Source organism: Notamacropus eugenii, chromosome 6, assembly GCF_028372415.1.
Source record: "Notamacropus eugenii isolate mMacEug1 chromosome 6, mMacEug1.pri_v2, whole genome shotgun sequence".
Lineage (NCBI taxonomy): Eukaryota > Metazoa > Chordata > Mammalia > Diprotodontia > Macropodidae > Notamacropus > Notamacropus eugenii.
In genome coordinates this window covers 374,314,329-374,332,862 of record NC_092877.1, presented here as the reverse complement: position 1 = coordinate 374,332,862, position 18,534 = coordinate 374,314,329, and the positions used below count along the sequence as shown (strand labels likewise).

Sequence of the window (18,534 nt, the reverse complement as noted above, 5' to 3'; positions counted from 1 at the left end):
AATTTAACTTCATTTTTTCAATTAATTTATTTTATTTATTTTCAGCATTCTATAACCACTACCACATAACTTAAACAATTATTTTTCCCTCCTTCTCCCCTCCGTTTTCCCTCCCTCCCCGAGAGGGCATACAATTTTTTATACTTTCTTCACATATATTCCTATTAAATACATTTTCCCTACAGAGATGCTGTGTTGAAGAATTAAAATGAATGGGAGAAATCATCTAACAAACCAAAGCGCTACACACACACACACACACACACACACACACACACACAAAATGATCTGCTACATTCTGTGATTGAATTTCATAGTTCTTTCTCTGGATATGGAAGTCATTTTGCCTTAGAAGAACATTGGGAATTTCCTTAAGTGCTTGCATTGCAATGAAATTCCAAGTCTACCAGAAAAAACTCTCACACACTGGGGTCGCTGCTGTGCACAAAGTTCTCCTGGCTCTGCTCCTTGGCTGAGTATCAGATAATATGTCTTTCCAGGTCTCTCTGAAGTCTTCCTGTTCAACATTTCTTATAGCATAATAGTATTCCATTATGTTCATATACCATAATTTATTCAGCCATTCCCCAGTTGATGGGCATCCCCTTGATTTCCAGTTTTTGGCCACCACAAAGAGTGCTGCTATAAATATTTGTGTACATGTGGGACCCTTTCCCATAATTTATGATATCTTGGGGATACAGTCCTAGAAGTACTACTGCTGGGTTAAAGGAATACACATTATTGTAGCCTTTTGGGCATAGTTCCAAACGGCTCTCCAGAATGGTTGGATCAGCTCACAGCTCCACCTACAATGAATTAGTGTTCCAACTCTCCCACATCCACTCCAGTATTTATCATTTTCTTGTTCTGTCATGTTTGCCAATATGATAGGTGTGATGTGGTAACTCAGGGTTGTTTTCATTTTCGTGTCTCTTATCAAAAGTGATTTAGAACATTTTTTCATATGACTATAGATATCTTTAATTTCTTCCTCTGAAAATTGCCTGTTCATATCCTTTGACCATTTATCAATTGGGGAATGACTTGTATTTTTGTACATTTGACTCGATTCTCTATATATGCTAGAAATGAGACCTTTATCCTCGAGATTGCTATAAAAATTCTTTCCTACTCTTCTACATCCCTCCGAATTTTGGTTGCATTGGGTTTGGTTGTGCAAAACTTTTCAGTTTAATGTAATCAAAATTATCCATTTTGCACTTCATAATGCTTTCTATTTCCTCTTCAGTCAAAAATTCTTCCCTTCTCCCTAAATCTAATAAATACACTATTCCTTGCTCCACCACTTTGTCCATAGTATCAGTGTTTATACCTAGATCATGTACCCATTTGGACTTTATTCTTCTATATGGTGTCAGGCATTCGTCTATGCCTAGTTTCCGCCATGCTTTTATCCAGTTTTCCCAGAAATTTTTATCGAATCATGAGTTTTTATCGCAGAAACTGGGGTTCTTGGGTCTATCAAACAGTGGATTGCTATATCCATTGTCTTCTGTGTCTTGAGTACCTAATGCATTTCACCTGTATATCCTTCTGTTTCTTAGCCAGTACCAAGTGGTTTTGATAATTACTGCTTTATAACACAATCTGAGATCTGGTAGCTCTAAGCCACCTTCCCAAGCTTTTCTTTTTGTTAGTCCCTTTGATATTCTGGATTTGTTCTTCCAGATGAATTTTAATACTTTTTTGTCCAGCTCTAGAAAATAATTATCTGATAGTTTAATTGGTACAGCACTAAGTAAGTAAATTAATTTAGGTAGAATTGTCATTTTTATTATATTGTCTCAGTCTGCCCAAGAGCAACTGATGTTTTGACACTTACTTAGATCTGACTTTATTTGTGTGAAAAGTGTCTTGCAGTTGTGTTCATATAGTCCCTGGGTTTATTCTGGCAGGTAAACTCCCAAATATTTTATAGTGTCTACCCTAGCTTTAAATGTGAATTCTCCTTCTATCTCTTGCTGTTGGACTTTGTTACTAATATATAGACATGCAGAAGGTTTGTGTGGGTTTATTTTGTAACCTCCAAATTTGCCAAAGTTGTTTATTATTTCAAATAGTTTCTTTACTTGAATCTCTGGGATTTCTAAGCATATCACCATATCATCTGCAAAGAGAGATAACTTAGTTTCTTCTCTCTGTATTCTAATTCCTTCAATTTCTTTATCTTGTCTAATTGCTATGGAGAACATTTCTACTTCCTTAGTGAATAATAGTGGTGATAATGGACATCCTTGTTTCACCCCTGATCTTGGTGGAACTGCATCTAGCTTATGATCATTGCATATAACGTTTGCAGAAGGTTTTAGGTAGATACTGCTTATTATTTTGTGGAAAGTTCCCTTTATTCCTGTGTTCTCCTATGTTTTAATAGCAATGGGTATTGTATTTTGTCAAAAGCTTTTTCTGTATCTATTCATATAATCCTGAGGTTTGTGCTAGTTTTGTTGTTGATATGGTTGATTATGCTGATAGTTTTGCTAATATTGAACCAGCCCTGCATTCCTGGTATAAATCCTGCCTGATCACAATGTATTATTCTCATTATAAGTCGCTGTATTCATTTTGCTAAAATCTTATTTAAAATTTTCACCTCCAGTGAGAGAAAAACATGAAGTTTACTCTCATCACATTCCACTAAAGGAAGGAAAAAAATGCACACTCATTTTGGTATGAAAATCTATCTTACAATACAGGAAAGTGGGGGATAAGGGGATAAGCAGGATGGGGGGGATGATGGAAGAGAGGGCATGGGGAGGAGGGAGCAATTTGAGGTCAACACTCATGGGGAGGGTCAGGATCAAAAGAGAGAGCAGAAGTAATGGGGGACAGGATAGGATGGAGGAAAATATAATTAGTTCTTACACAACACTACTATTATGGAAGTCATTTGCAAAACTACACAGATCTGGCCTATATTGAATTGCTTGCCTTCCAAAGGGAAGGGGTGGGGAGGGAGGGAGGGCAGATTGCCAGAGAGGGGCAATTAGAATGCTTGGTGTTTTGGGGTGGGGGGAGGGGACAAAAGGGGAGAAAATGTGGAACCCAAAATTTTGTGAAAATGAATGTTAAAAGTTAAATAAATTAATAATAAAAAATTTTTTTCACCTCTATGTCCGTTAGAGAATTTGGTGTGTAATTTTCTTTCTCTGTTTTTTCTCTCCCTGATTTAGATATCAAAACCATACTTGCATCATAAAAAGAATTTGGGAGGAATCTTTCTTCTCCAATTTTGAAAGATGGTCTACACAGTTTTGGAATTAGTTGCTCTTCAATGTTTGATAGAATTCCCTTGAAAATCCATCTGGCCCTGGAGATTTTTTGGATCTCTTTAAGGCGGTGTTCTGTGGATTCCTTGAATAGTTATTTTGCCCTCTGGTTCTAGAATCTCAGGACAGTTTTCCTTGATAATTGCATGAAAGATGATGTCTAGGCTCTTTTTTTGATCATGGCTTTCAGGTAGGTCCATAATTTTTAAATTGTCTCTCCTGGATCTATTTTCCATGTCAGTTGTTTTTCCAATGAGATATTTCACATTATCTTCCATTTTTTCATTCTTTTGGTTTTGTTTTGTGATTTCTTGGTGTCTCATAAAGTCATTGGCCTCCATATGTTCCATTCTAATTTTGAAAGAACTATTTTCTTCAGTAAGCTTCTGAACCTCCTTTTCCATTTGGCTAATTCTGCTTTTGAAAGCATTCTTCTCCTCATTGGCTTTTTGAACCTCTTTTGCCAGTTGAGTTAGCCTATTTTTCAAGGTGTTATTTTCTTCAGCATTTTTTTGGGTCTCCTTTAGCAGGGTGTTTACTTGTTTTTCATGCTTTGCTTGCATGTCACTCATTTCTCTTCCCAGTTTTTCCTTCACCTCTCTAACTTGATTTTCAAAATCCTTTTTGAGCTCTTCCATGGCCTGAGCCCATTGAGTGGGCTGGGATAGAGAAGCCTTGACTTCTGTGTCTTTCCCTGATGGTAAGCATTGTTCTTCCTCATCAGAAAGGAAGGGAGGAAATTCCTGTTCACCCAGAAAGTAACCTTCTATAGTCTTATTTTTTTTTCCCTTTGCTGGGCATTTTCCCAGCCAGTGACTTGACTTCTGAGTGTCCTCTCCACCCCCACCTCGCCTCCAGATCCACCCAGCCAGGACTTGGGGGCTGAGATTCAAATGCTGCTTCCCAGCCTCAGGGCTTTGGGCAGGGGCAGGGCTGCTATTCAGTGTGAGATTAATTTCAGGTGCTCAGGTGGGGGCAGGGCCACCTCACTGTCTCAGTTCCCTCAGGGTGTTTATGCAGAGACCTTCAACAATGGATCCTGGCTCCTGCCTGCTTGGGGAGCCCTGGTCTGCTCCCGCCTCTGCTGCTGTCTCCCGAGGGGGCCTGAGTTATGGGGGCACCCCACACCCCTCTCCACCCGCTGAAGAGACCCTCTCACCGACCCTTGTCACCTGTGGGTGGAGTACCCGGGTGGCCATTGGAGATTCCGTCCCTGAAGACTGCTCAGATCAGCTCCTTTCTGCACTGCGCCACCGAGGCAGGATTGGGCTCTGCTCTGGGTCCGGGGCGCGAGGGACCTTTTGTGAGAGGTATTCAGGCTGTCTGGAGCAGAAATCTCCTCCGCTCCGTTGTTCTGTGGCTTCTGCTGCTCCAGAATTCGCTGGTGGTTCTTTTTTTTACAGATATTTTATGGGCAGTGAGTTCGGGGGTAGCGTATGTGCGTCTTTCTACTCTGCCATCTTGGCTCCGCCCCCTAGATACACAATTCTTAAGACTAATAGGTATCATCATCCCTTATAGGGAGTTAAACGGTTTACCAAAATTGAGGAACAAGTTTTTCTTTTCCCCTGTTTACCTTTTTATGGATCTTTGAGACCTATATTTGAAGATCGAATTTTCTATTGAGTTCTGGTCTTTTTATCAAGAAGGCCTGGAAATCCCTTATTTCACTGAATGTCCGTCTCCTTGCCTGAAATGTTATGCTGAACTTTACTGGATAGTTGATCCTTGGTTGTAGTCCCAGCTCCTTTGTCTTATGTAATATCTGATTCCAGTTCCTTTGATCTTTTAATGTAGAAGCTGCAAGGTCATGTGTGATCCTGACTGTTTCTCTTCGATATTGGAATGGTTTCTTTCTGGCTGCATGTAATTTTTTCTCCTTCATTGGAATTTGGCAAAGATATTTCTTCGGGTTTTTAGTTTGGGATTCCTTTTGCGAGGTGAACAGAGGATTATTTAAATGACTATTTGGCCCTCTGTATCTATCACTTCTGGGCAATTTTCCTTGATGATTTCTTGGAAGATATTGTCCAGACTCTTTTTTACATCATGGATTTCTGGTAGGCCAATAATTCTTAAATTTTCTCTCCTGGATCTATTTTCCAGGTCAGTTGTTGTTCCAATTAGATATTTTGCATTTTCTTCTATTTTTTCATTCTTTAATTTTTTTTTGACTGATTCTTGCTGTCTCATAGAGTCATTAGTTTCTACTTGCCTGATTGTAATTTTTATCATGTTGTCTTCAGTTAACTTTTGCATCTCCTTTTCCATCTGTCCAATTTTTCCTTTTAAGGAGTTATTTTCTCCAGTTAATTTTGTACTTCCTTTTCAGTTTGTTTGATTTTCCTTTTTAAATAGATGTTCTCATCAGTGAATTGTTTTTTTTTTATATTTTTAAAATCATTGACCAGTTTTTCTTCTATTTCCTTCTTCAGCTGTTTCAGGAGAGGTGTTTTTGCATGCTAGCAGTTCATAGTCCCTTCTGAAGTTTCAGATGGAAGTACAGTCTCACTACTGACCTCTTGGTATTTGTGTTTTTTTCCTTATCCCCATAGGAAGATTCTATTTTTTTTCACACTTATATTGCTTTTTTTTGTTCATGATTGTGGTTGCATGTTATGGCTTCTGGTTCTTTTAGTTAGAAGCTACAGAAGTTGGTGTTGAGCTAACTTGTGTGAAAAGGCTAAGAGCACATGTCGGGGAGGGGAAGTCTGGTCACAGGATATGTTCTCAGTTGAACTTAGGCAAAGGCAAGCTCAGGGGATGGTGATCCCTGCTGCTCTTTTGTCCTCCCATTTCTCTTGGTGTGCTGAGGCACGCCTAGATCCTATTGAGAGTTCCCACCCCTCCTGGGGCTCCTCTCCTTCTAGTTTGCTTCCACCACAGTAGGAGGAATCTCCCTTAGCTGTTTTCCTAGCCTCAGTTGTAGAGACTATTCTCTCCCTCTGCTGTTCCTGCTGATCCAGGATTTTTCTGGGGAAATATGTTATGGTTCTTTCAAAGTCATCAAGGGGGGAGGAGAGAGCATTTATTGATCACTCCACCATCCTGGCTTCTGGAAGTTCAAGTAGGTGACTTACAGACATTTAATCCGTGGGCTGAAAGTCTCAGGAGCTGCTGTGTCTGATATCTGGTGTTCAGAGGCTGTCACTCTCTCAGCAATGCTGGTCTGCAGCTCCACAGATTCTGCATGCTGCTGTCTCAGGTTTCCCTGGGGCCCTCCCACTCTGTTTTGCTGGACGTACTATACGTGCGCTGTGGGCTCACCCCCATGCAACAGATCCTTCCCATGGACTTTCCACTCTGTCCAAGGCTTTGAATCTTCCACAGTCTATCTTCTTTTGGATTCTGCACCTCCAAAATTTCTTCAGATTCGCTTTTCAGAGGTATCTGAAGGAGTTTGTCTAAAAGCTTAGGTGAGTCATTGCTCTCATGCTGCCATCTTGGCTCCACTCCCCACACATACATTTGATTAGCAGACCATATGAATTCTGACAATGGAGCTATTTTCATCCCCAGTCTCACTCTCTTTTCCAGAGTCATTGAAGTACAGTGTTAAGGCAAAAGTCAGGACAATTGTCAATGGCCCAGGATTCAGTGAATAACCTTGGTGGCTTCAATGTCTGGCCAGCCTCTAAGTGCTCCATAGTCTGCTGTTTACTCAACAGGTTGTTTGAGGCATTGGGTTTGCTCTCAACCTGATTTAACTCACCTTTCAAGACAGTTTATTGGAAAGTGACCACTGTGCATGCTATAGCTTTTAGGAACCATGTGTGAAAGTTGACTTCTAGGTGGAAACCAAAGTTCGATGAGCAGCTTTGAAAAGGACTAAGCAAGTTCTGACACCAGAAGTTCTAGTCCTATGAGGTCACAGGGCTTTTGTTATGCAAGGACCAGAGTATAGATTATCATGATAATCAACTGTGAAAAACAATCCTCCCAGGATACCTGGACAAAAGAAGTCTTATTAGAAATATATCGGGTAGAGTAGTGGTGTCAAATTCAAGTAGGAATGGATACCTGTTGCCATATAGTGACTTGGAAATCAACAAAACATTAAGTTTGTCCTTCTGTATTTTAATATTATTTGCTAAACATTTCTGGATTATATTTTAATCCAGTTCAAGCCTCACTCAGAAATTAGGGAGCCTTTAAAGTTTTACACCTCTTCTATAGATAATGACTTCATAGAACTATAGATTTTAGAAAAAAGAGGGAACTTTAGTGATTTTCAATCTAATTAATTTTTTCCTCCACCACCTTTATAAATGGGGAAGCTGAGGAAACAAGGGGTGATTTGATTTGCTTAAAGACATATAGATAACTAGCAACATAGTGAATTGAATCTCGGTTTTCTAGCTTCTAATTCCTGACTCTTTCTTCTGTGCCAGAATGTATTGCAGAGATTCTTGGCATGTGATCCATGAAATATCAATCTGTATACGAAGGTAAAATGGGCATAATTTGGGGCACCCAGAGAGGAGAATAATGGTATTGAGCTTCTAGAAAGAAGATACCAGGAAAACAGTAAGAAAGAGACTGAAAACAAACTTTTCCAAGTTTTGATTATCTGGGAAAGAGTTGACACTAATCAGCTGCCTGCTTCCCTGAATTGTTCCTAGCTCTGACTAGTCTACACAACTTCCTTTCACCTCTGCTGTAGCTCTACCTCTTCCTGATGATCAAGTTTCTCCCAACATAGGCTCCATGTGACTCAGACTTATGTGACTCAGACTTCCATGTGATTCAGGCAGGTCACATGGGCCTATTAATACATGGGAATGATATTTCCATTTAAATTGCCATTGCATCATGCAAATTCATGGATTACCTGAAAGATTTTCTGGAGAGATGAAGGAATCTTTTAGAGAAGACACAGGTTGACTTTTGAAGTTCCAGGGAACCAGTCAAAAGGAACATGAACCAAAAACATTTTGTTAGTTGTGAAGGTGGAGCCAAGGTGTATTTCACTGTGCTCCCAGCTCAGTGCAATAGACACTTTCCTGTGAAGTTAGTGGTTGTCTTGGGCTGGATATTTGCTTCAGTCCATCATTATGTAGGTTCTGCAGTTCCAGAGTTTGTATAGAGTCATTTTTTCAAGGTATTAGACTAAGTTTATGGGAGAGCAATATTTACTCCACCATCTTGACTCCACACCCCAATTCTTTGAATTTTGGCCTTGAATAATGTCTTTCTTAGTACAATTTGGGAAAGGGTGAAAAATCCATAAATTGGGAAAGTTTTCAAAATATGTAATTAGATTAATTTTGTAATCTTTACTCATTAAGCTAAATTTTTGTACAGAAATAAACAATTTATGTATGGGTGTTATGTAGGATTATGGGAATTTGATGCTTTATGTTACTTCTTTGTCTGGTCAAGTCTACAGATGAGAGTCTATTGAGTAGGGGACAATACATTCAGGTAAAAAACTTTCCTGAAAAAGAGAGTGAAACGTAGAGAAAAACTGCTTTATTTTCATCCAGTTGTTGGATATAATGACAGCTCTTTTCCCACAAACAACACGGATTTTTTTCATCCAATATAAGAGAAGCTGCATTGATGATAACTAAGGCTGTGTGATGCATTGATCTTTTCTCCTACCTTAGTCTTCCTGACATCACTGGCTTTTATGAAGTTGTTTTTTTTTTTCTTTTTTCATATTTTTTCATTGTATTTATTTATTTAGTTTTAGATTTCAACATTCTTTTCCACAAATTTTTGAGTTCCAATTTGTCTCCACATCTCTCTCCTTCCCCCACCCCATAATAACTTGCATTCTGATTATTCCTTCCCTCAGTGTACCCTCCATTTTATCACACCCCACCCTTCTCTTGTCCCCATCTTCTCTCTTTTCTTGTAGGGCAAGATAAGTTTCTATAACCCATTACCTATGTACCTTATTTCCCAGTTATATGAAATAATAATTTTCAACATTTGTTTCTAATACTATGAATTCCAACTTCTCTCCTTCCCTTCTTCCCTACCCATCCCCACTGAGAAGGCAAACAATTCAATACAGGTTATAAATGTGTAGTTTTGCAAAAGACTTCTATAATAATCATGTTGTGTAATACTAACTATATTGCCCTCTATTCTACCCTGCCATTCTTTTTTTTATTCTCTCATTTGACTTTGTCCCCTCCTAGAAGTGTTTACTTCTAGTTACTCCCTTCTCCCATTTGCCCTCCCTTCTGTCATCTCCTTCACCCTACTTGTGTGCTCCTCCCCTACTTTCCTGTAGTGTAAGATAGATTTTTATACCAAATTTACTGAGCATGTTATTCCCTCTTAAGCCGTATGTGAAGAGAGTAAGCTTCACTTTTCCCCTCTCCTCTTCTTCCTTTTCTCCTCCATTGAATAAGATTTTTCTTATCTCTTTTATGAGTTACAGCCTGCCCCATTCCATTTCTCCCGTTCTCCTCCCCGTATTTTCCTCCCTCACCCCTTAATTTTTATTTCATTTATTTTTATGGATATTATCTCTTCTGATTCAACTAAACCTGTACTCTCTGTCTATGTTTGTAGGCTTGTATATGTGTGTGTGTGCGTGTGTGTGTGTGTGTGTGTGTGTGTGGGTATAATCCCTCCACCAACCCAAATACTGGGAAAGGTCTCAAGAGTTACAAATATTATCTTTCCATATAAGAATGTAAGCAGTTCAACTTTAGAAAGCATTTTATGATTTTTTTTTACTGTTTACCTTTTCATACTTCTTTTGATTCTTGTGTTTGAAAGCCAAATTTTCTGTTCAGTTCTGATGTTTTCATCATGAATGCTTGAAAGTCCTCTATATCATTGAATGACCATTTATTCCCTTGGAGTGATATACTCAGTTTTGCTGGTTAGGTGATTCTTGGTTTTAATCCCAGTTCCTTTGACTTCTGGAATTTCCTATCCCAAGCCCTTTGATCCTTTAATGTAGAAGTTGCCAGATCCTCTGTTATCTTGATTGCATTTCCACAATACCTGAATTGTTTCTTTCTAGCTGCTTGCAATATTTTCTCCTTGACCTGAGAACACTGAAATTTGGCTTTAATATTCCTAGGAGTTTCTCTTTTCAGGTCTCTTTCAGGAGGTGATCGGTGGATTCTTTCCATATTTATTCTGCCCTCTGGTTATAGAATATCAAGGCAGTTTTCCTCAGTAATTTCATAGAAGATAATGTCTATGGTCTTTTTTTGATCATGGCTTTCAGGTAGTCCCATAATTTCTAAATTGTCTCTCCTGGATCTATTTTTCAGGTGAGTTGTTTTTCCAATGAGATGTTCCACTTTATCTTCTATTTTTTCAAACTTTTGGTTTTGTTTTCTAACTTCTTGGTTTATGTCATAGTCACTAGCTTCCCTGAACTCCAGTCTCTCTTCTAAAAATCTGCTTTGTTCAGTGAGCTTTTGAACCTTCTTTTCCATTTGGCTAATTCTGCTTTCAAAGCCCCCTTCTCCTCATTGACTTTTTGGACCTCTTTTTAACAGCTTATTTAACAGCATTTTTTTGATTCTCCTTTAGGAGACTACTGATATGCTTTTCAAGTTCTTCTATGACCTGAGTCCATTTCATCTTCATTTTGGAGGCACTGGAGGCAGAGACCTTCACTTTCTCTAACAGTATGCCTTGTTCTTTCTCATCCAAAAGGATGGAAGGATAGACCTTTTCACTAAGAAAGTAACCTTCTATGATCTTATTTTTCCCCTTTTTTGGCATTTTCCCAGACAGTTACTTGACTTCTGAATCCTTTGTCAAAAGGAAGGTCCTAGTGCGTCTCCTCTCCCCAGTACTGTGCTCAAGTCTGAGATTCAGATCAGCTGCTCAATTTCTGTGAGAAGCTTTAAACAGAGCTGTCCAGACCATGAACCTGGGCTGCTTCTGCATAGCCTCTCACTCCCCACTGCTGCTGCCACATGAGGCCAATGCTTTGAGGACCCTGTTCCCCTCAATCCCAACTGGGAAAGGCTTCCCACACTGACCTTTGGGGTTTTCTTTGTCACTTGTGGATTCAGGGATTTGGGACCCTCCCTGCTGGGAATTCTGCCCCAGAGGTCTGTTCAGGTCCTGTTCCTCCCAGTGCTACATGGCCAGGGCTGGACTCCACTCTGCTCACATCCTGTGAGATAGACATTTCCTGTCGGCCTTCCAGGTTACCTTTGGCTGGACACCTCTTTCACTCTGTTGTTCTGTGGCTTCTGCTGCTCTAGAATTTGTTGAGAGTTTTTTTTTTTTTACAGGCATTTTGTGGGCTGTGGAGAAAACGCTAGAGCATATGTGTCTTTCTACTCTGCCATCTTGGCTCTGCCCCTCCAAGCTTAACCAGTTTTTTAATAAGAAGAACATTGAAAATGAAGGATCAGGAACAGGATTGATTGCATGTATTGAATTTCTTCTCCTTTAAAACCATGGTACTCTGACTTGCTCTTCAAGGCTTCTGGTACACAGTGGATTTTTAACATCCTTGTTGTCCCTGGAGCCAAAAAGTAAGAGCAGCAGGGCTCATCTGGAAGGCAGCCAACCAGGAAAGATTTCTGGAATGTTGACCCACCAGTCATTATCATGATTCTCCCATGGCCACTTCTCCAAGACCTGAATGTTTTGAGCTTCTTCCCTTTGCTGGGAGCAAAACTTTATGGTGTCAGTCTGGTAGGTTGTGGTCATGGCAAACAAATCAAGCTGTTTAACACTTTTAGAAGCAAGATATTGGGTCTCTGTTAAAATTTCATACTAGGCCTTGGAAAAGCAAAAATATGACATCTTATCAACATAGGCATTATCTTTTATAGAATGCTGGTGAAGAGGGATCCATAATTACTTACATATGAACATTTACCGAGATTGTAGATATTTATTTCTAGATTAAAATTACCTACAGTGATACATCTTAGAACTTTTAGTGAGTTAGTAAAATTTTTCAAAATATCTTGTGTAGGGGTTAGATTAACTTGCAATTTCCTTTAATATTAAGGACTAATGGAATATAATTTATCTTATAATTTCTAGTAGATATGATATTAAAAGACATTAAGTAACATAAAGCTAGCGTTCCTATAAGGAAGAACAGATAAAAATCTGAAGTTTTATACTTCGTAACAAAGCTTCATCATTTTCATCCTTATCAAAGATCATCAACAGAGTATGTCTCACAAGAAAAAAAATATGTACAAAAATAAAGGAGAACATTCAGAGAGGGAAGTAGCCTCAGAATTTACTTATCTCAAAATGGGTAAATGAGTGCCCTACACATTATCTCAGACAGGCTATCTTGTGTCCTTTGTTTCAGAATCCCCAGCTGTGACAAAAAAGTCCACAAATAGATCAGAAGATGTCTTTCCCCTCTTGCTTACTGAGTCAGACATGAAGATTCCTCACTTCATTCCTCCAGTTATTAGAGCTAATATGCTATAATAATAACTTTCATTTACATAGAGCTTTGTATTCATAATTTCATTTGAGATAAATGTGAGATCTTAGGTAGTTAGTATAGTTATCACTATTTTAGATGTGGGGAAACTCAGTAACAGAGAGGTCGAATGATTTCTGCAAGATCACATAGATAGGAAGTAACCAAGTCAAGATTTAGAACCCAATTTTGTTCTGTACAAATCCAGTGCTCTTTGAGCTATGCCCCATCTGCATTTTCAAGAAATTAGTCCTATATTCCAGAATAAAGTTCAAATGGATACACAACATAGGTATAAATGTTGATGCTATAAGCAAACTAGGAGAGCAAGGAAGAGTTTATCTGTCAGAATTATCAGGAATGGAGAAATTTGTGCCCAAACAAGAGAAAAAGAATATTATGAAATGCAAAATGGATAAATTTGATTATATTAAACTGAAAAGGTTTACACAATGCAACCAAGATTAGGAGGGAAGCAGAAAACTTGAAAAGAATTTTTAAAACTAGTGTCTCTAACAAATACCTACTTTCTGAAATATATAGAGAACTGAGTAAAATTTACAAGAATACAAGTCATTTCCCAATTGACAAATGGTCAAAGGATATGAACAGGCAGTTTTCAGAGGAAGAAATTAAAGGTATTGATATTCATATGAAAAATACTCTAAATCACTATTAATTAGAGGGATGGAAATTAAAACAGTTCTGAAGTACCACAGCACACCTATCAGATTGGCGAACATGACCAAAAAAAAGATGATAAATGTTGGAGAAGACATGAGAGAAATGGAACACTGATTCCTTATTTGTGGAGCTGTAACTGCATCCAACCATTCTGGAGAAAAATTTGAAACTATTCAAATGGTTACAAAAATGGGCATATTGCTTCTAGGATTTTATCCCAAAGAGACAATAAAAGCGGGGAAAGTGTCCTACACCTACAAAAATATTTATAACATTTCTCTTTGTGGTGGTCAAGAACTGGAGATTGATGGATGCCCATCAAGTGGGAAATGGCTGAAAAATTTGTGGTATATGAATGTAATGGAATAATATTGTGCTATAAGAAATGATGAACAAGAGGACTTCAGAAAGGCCTGGAAGTACTTATATGAACTAAGCTGAGAGAAAAGAGTAGAACTAGGAGAATATTGTACACACTAACAAGTACAGTGTGCAAGGAACTTTTCTGGCAGACTTAGACCTTCACAGCAATGCAAGGACTTAAAACATTCCCAATGGACTCTTGAGGCAAATTGCCTTCCACATCTAGAGAAGGAACTATGGAATTGGATTGCAGATGAAACACTATTTTCAGTTGTGTTATGTTTTGTTTTGTTTTGATTTTCCTTGTGGTTTCTCCCATTCATTTTAATTCTTCTATGCAACATGATCAATGTGAAAATGTGTGTAATAAGAATGTATGTGTAGAATCCATGTAAGATTGTATACTATGTCGAGAAGGGAAGGGACAGGGAACTGTGAGTGGAGGAGGGGAAATCTAAGACTTATGGAAGTGATTGTAGAAAACTGAAAATATATACATTTATAATAATAAAAAAGAAAAAAACAAAATAAAACAAAATATAGAGGTCAGCCTATCAAGGGATATGATACTGGCAAAAATGAAGATCTGTAGAAATATCCTTGTCTTAAGGGGAAAAACTAATATCTAACTAATGGAAATGGTCATGTAGCTAACCAGAACCTTTACTTAAGGGTGTGCCACCATAAGATTACATAAAATTAGTAGAATAAGATAAAAATAAAAGATTTAGTCAATCTGATTCTCTATAATCTGTCTAAGTAGCTTCAAAAACAACAGGGACTTGCCAATCATAGCATAAGAGTAGCTTTCTTAATGAGTTAAGTCAAATTTGTCCCAGCAAAATTTTTTATCAGACTTGATAGAACATTAAAATAAAAAAAAAAAAAAACAACCTGAATATCATGTAGGAGTTAGGAGAATAGGATTATACAGCTGGAAAGGTCCTAACAAACAGTATAGTATGGTGAAGAGTGTTGAATGTATAAGCAGAGGCCCTAAGTTCAAATTGTTGCTGTTCTGCTTCTGACCTTAGTTGAGACACAATATCTCTTGGTCTCAATTGTTTACTTATAAAATGATGGAGAGTTGGATTAGATAATCTCATAGGGAGAAAAAGTGCTGGGCCTAGAACTGTATTATCATGGACAAGTCATTTAACCCTGTTTGCCTTAGTTCTTCATTTGTTAAATGAGCTGGAAAAGAGTTTCATGTAGATCTAATATCATACTAGAGAAGAACAAATAAGTCCCCACAGAACCTTTATGTCTTCAAAAGTTATTGGGAGAGTTTAAGAAAAACAGATGACCTCTACTTATTGTTGTTGTTGGTGCTGTTCAGTCACATCTGCCTCTTCTTGACCCTACATGGGGTTTGTTTGTTTTTGGCAAAGATGCTGGAGTGATTTTATCATTTCCTTCCCTAACACACTTTATAGATGAAGAAACTGAGGGAGAAAAGGTTCAGTTGGCTTGCCCAGGGTTACACAGATAGTAAAGACATTGAGAGAGTTTCAAGAAAAATAGATTATCTCTGGAGAAACTGATTTTATTCTGAAGATTCAAAGAGGGGGAAAACAAGGAAGAGTAAAAAGAATTCACTAGAGGAACTTGTTGTCAAAATTGAGTTTCATGAGGAGAAAAGCATATGAACATGGATGAAGGAAGGGGTAGTTATCATATTAATTTCACTTTTTTCTTAAACAAAGAAGGGTTGAGCACATATGCACACACAGTTTGGTGTAAATATATCAAACTGAAGAGGGAAATGAGGGGGTGCAAGAGAAAGAATGATACATGGAAAAAGAGAGTCTCAAGTAAAACAAACTTCTTAATCTTGAGGTGGCAAGTGAAAGGAACATTTTAAAAAGACCTAGGATTTATGAAGGTGTCCATAAATTGGGGGATGGCCAACCAAATAACAATACATATTAATATAATATAATATTATTTCACTACAAAAAAGGGCAAAAATAATCTGCTTCAAAGAATCTTGTGTAGTGTGCACTGATGTAAAGGGATCAGAAGAAGAACAATTAATATAAGGACAATGACATTTTGAATGAAACCAGTTTTGAAAGATTATGCTCAAAACAGTGACCATCTTTGTCTCCAGATGATCTATGAAGAATTGTGTTATCTTCTGACAGAAAGACAAAATACTCAAGTGCAGTAAGAGACACATTTGGGCATGGCAACAGTATGGGGTTATTTACATGACTAATGTTTGAAATTAGATTCTTTGTTTTTCAGTGGAAGAGAGTGAAGTTAGTTATACTGAGGGAAAAAAAAATCTCATCAAAGCTTCTTTAAAATCCACAAGAGCACAGAAGGAAGCATAGACAAGAATGACAGTTGTGAAAGTAATCTTTGGAATTGATTATATACATTTTAAAAATAATGGCTATTCATGGTTATGTTTTTTGCTGTCTTAGTTCCATTTTTTTTAAAACTATAAATAAATAAAAAAGGTTGATGAATGAAAATAATCCAGTACCTTATCATAACCAAAAGAGCCTAGAAATAAATAATAGAATACAATTTAAGATAACAGAAAGCACTGAATTTATGTACATTATAAGAAAGAATTTAGTTTCTCCTCTAAAGACTGTTGTTTGAATCTGGGTGATTTTCAGTGTCTTTCTCTTATCCTGGAAGTCCTTAAAGCTCTATGATACTAATTCTTAAAATTTAATATCCCAAAATATAACTCTAATTTCTTTTCCTTTTCCACCTAACAGCAAATATTCCAAAATTTTACTTTAATGCAAAACCCTACAACTTGAGGAATATCTAGAGTTTCCTAGAACTTTTCATGAAGATTTCCACGGATGTATATAAGACCCAGACCTCTTTTGTCAAACTGGGATATTTCGGAACACTATCCTCCAAACACTGGATCGAATATTTGTTCAATTATAATTTCCTAAGAAATATTATTTCTGATGTACCTGAATATTAGGCATAATAAAAATTGCCTCAATTTATTTTCTTTGACATATTTAAACACAAGGCAAAACAATACATTATGTAAAGGTAAGATATTAAACTTTTAGGGGACAACAAAAATAAATTCTTGTCATTATTCTTTTCTTTAAATTGTTTAACTTGAATTCATGACTCTCCAGCAAAAAAACAAAAAACAAAAAACAAAAAAGAAAAACACTCTATGTCCATCAGAATGTCTCTGGAAACCAAATCCCCACCATGTAGAGCCAATTAGAATCCCAGTTGACATGAGTCAAGTAGGTTTTCCTGTGCCAGTCTTCTCAAAACAAGAATACCTATTTCTAGAATAAGTCATTTTTAAATTAGTGTTCATGATAGTTCCCTTTTTAACTAAACTATAGTTAACCCAGAATTTTTGAGTTAATCTACAAAATTGTATTTAAGATTATAATTAGTTCCTGCATTTGTGAATAGTGCAATACAATCATTAAAATCTTAGATGTTAACAATATAAATTATTATATCAGAAATGGATGAGAAGATAAGAAATTCAGCTTCACAGTAACCAATATAAATTCAAAGTATTGCTGCATGATTTAGTGATTTGTTTAATGAAATGAGATAAGAAATCAGTTAGAGAACATCACTTAGGAAGTATTATTCGTTTTAATGCAGTTCTCAAGGCTTCTATAACTTCTTTGTTTCTTAGACTATAGATAAAAGGATTTAGCATAGGAATTATAATAGTATAGAATAAAGAATCCATCATGTCTTGATTATCTGCTTGCAATGATCGTGGACACACATACATAAAGAGGGCAGATCCAAAAAATAAGGACACAGAGAAGAGGTGAGCCCCACAAGTGGAGAAGGCTTTGCCTCTTCCCTTTTGAGATTTCTTTTTCAGAATGGCAAAGAGGATACAAGTATAAGAGCTTAGGATCGACAAAATGGTAAAGACCTGAATTGATCCAGAGAAGATAAAAACCATCAAAATATTAATAGAAGGGTCATTACAGGAAATTTTATATAAAGGCATGATATCACAAAAAAAGTGATGGATTTTGTTGGAGTGGCAGAAACGTAATCTAAATAACAAACTCACATGGAAGATAGCATGAAGAAAACCAACTACATATGAAAAGAGAGATAGCTGGCTGCATAACCTATTAGTCATCACCACTGGATAAAGCAAGGGCTTACAGATGGCTACATATCTGTCATATGCCATTGCAGCTAGAATGAAAGCTTCTGTGCTTACACTGAATGAAAAAAAGTCAAATTGTGCCATACATTCAGATAAGGATATTACTTTATTGTGGGTTATGAAGCTCAGCAACATCTTAGGACTCACTGTGGTTGAAATACAAGCATCAGTTAAAGCTAAATTGCCAAGGAAAAAATACATAGGGGTGTGAAGGTGAGAGTTCATCCAGATAACCACAATCAGTCCAATATTCCCCACCATGGTTAGGATGTAGATACCCAAGAACACCACGAAGAGGAGAAACTGAAGTTGTGGATGATTTGTAAATCCCAAGAGAATAAATTCCATTACCAGTGTTTCGTTTTCATCCATCATGTATACACAGGATCTAAAAGCTACATTAAAAGAAAGTAAACATAGGTAGTCACAAAGATACATGAAGGGTAGACATCTTCTAATGGAAATAAAATGTTTTTCTCTGATTGTTTCTATTGTAACACATTTAAAGTTCTGATTTTTATCTTTAAATATATTTTAGGAATAAGAAATATTCTGAAACTTGCCTATTTGTAAAAACTAAATTTTAAATAAATGCAGCTGTTTTATGCATTGAAAATAGAATCCTTGGTTCCCCAATGTGTAGAAAAGAA

At 37.1% G+C, this 18,534-nt stretch overlaps 1 protein-coding gene across 1 annotated transcript; it reads right to left on the bottom strand.

Moving 5' to 3' along the window:
• Positions 1–17,320: 17,320 nt before the first annotated feature.
• Positions 17,321–18,259, bottom strand: LOC140511828 (olfactory receptor 5H18-like). The gene has a single exon (XM_072621045.1). The coding sequence runs from the start codon at positions 18,257–18,259 to the stop codon at positions 17,321–17,323; it is 939 nt and encodes a 312-aa protein (XP_072477146.1).
• Between the last annotated feature and the right edge of the window lie 275 nt (positions 18,260–18,534).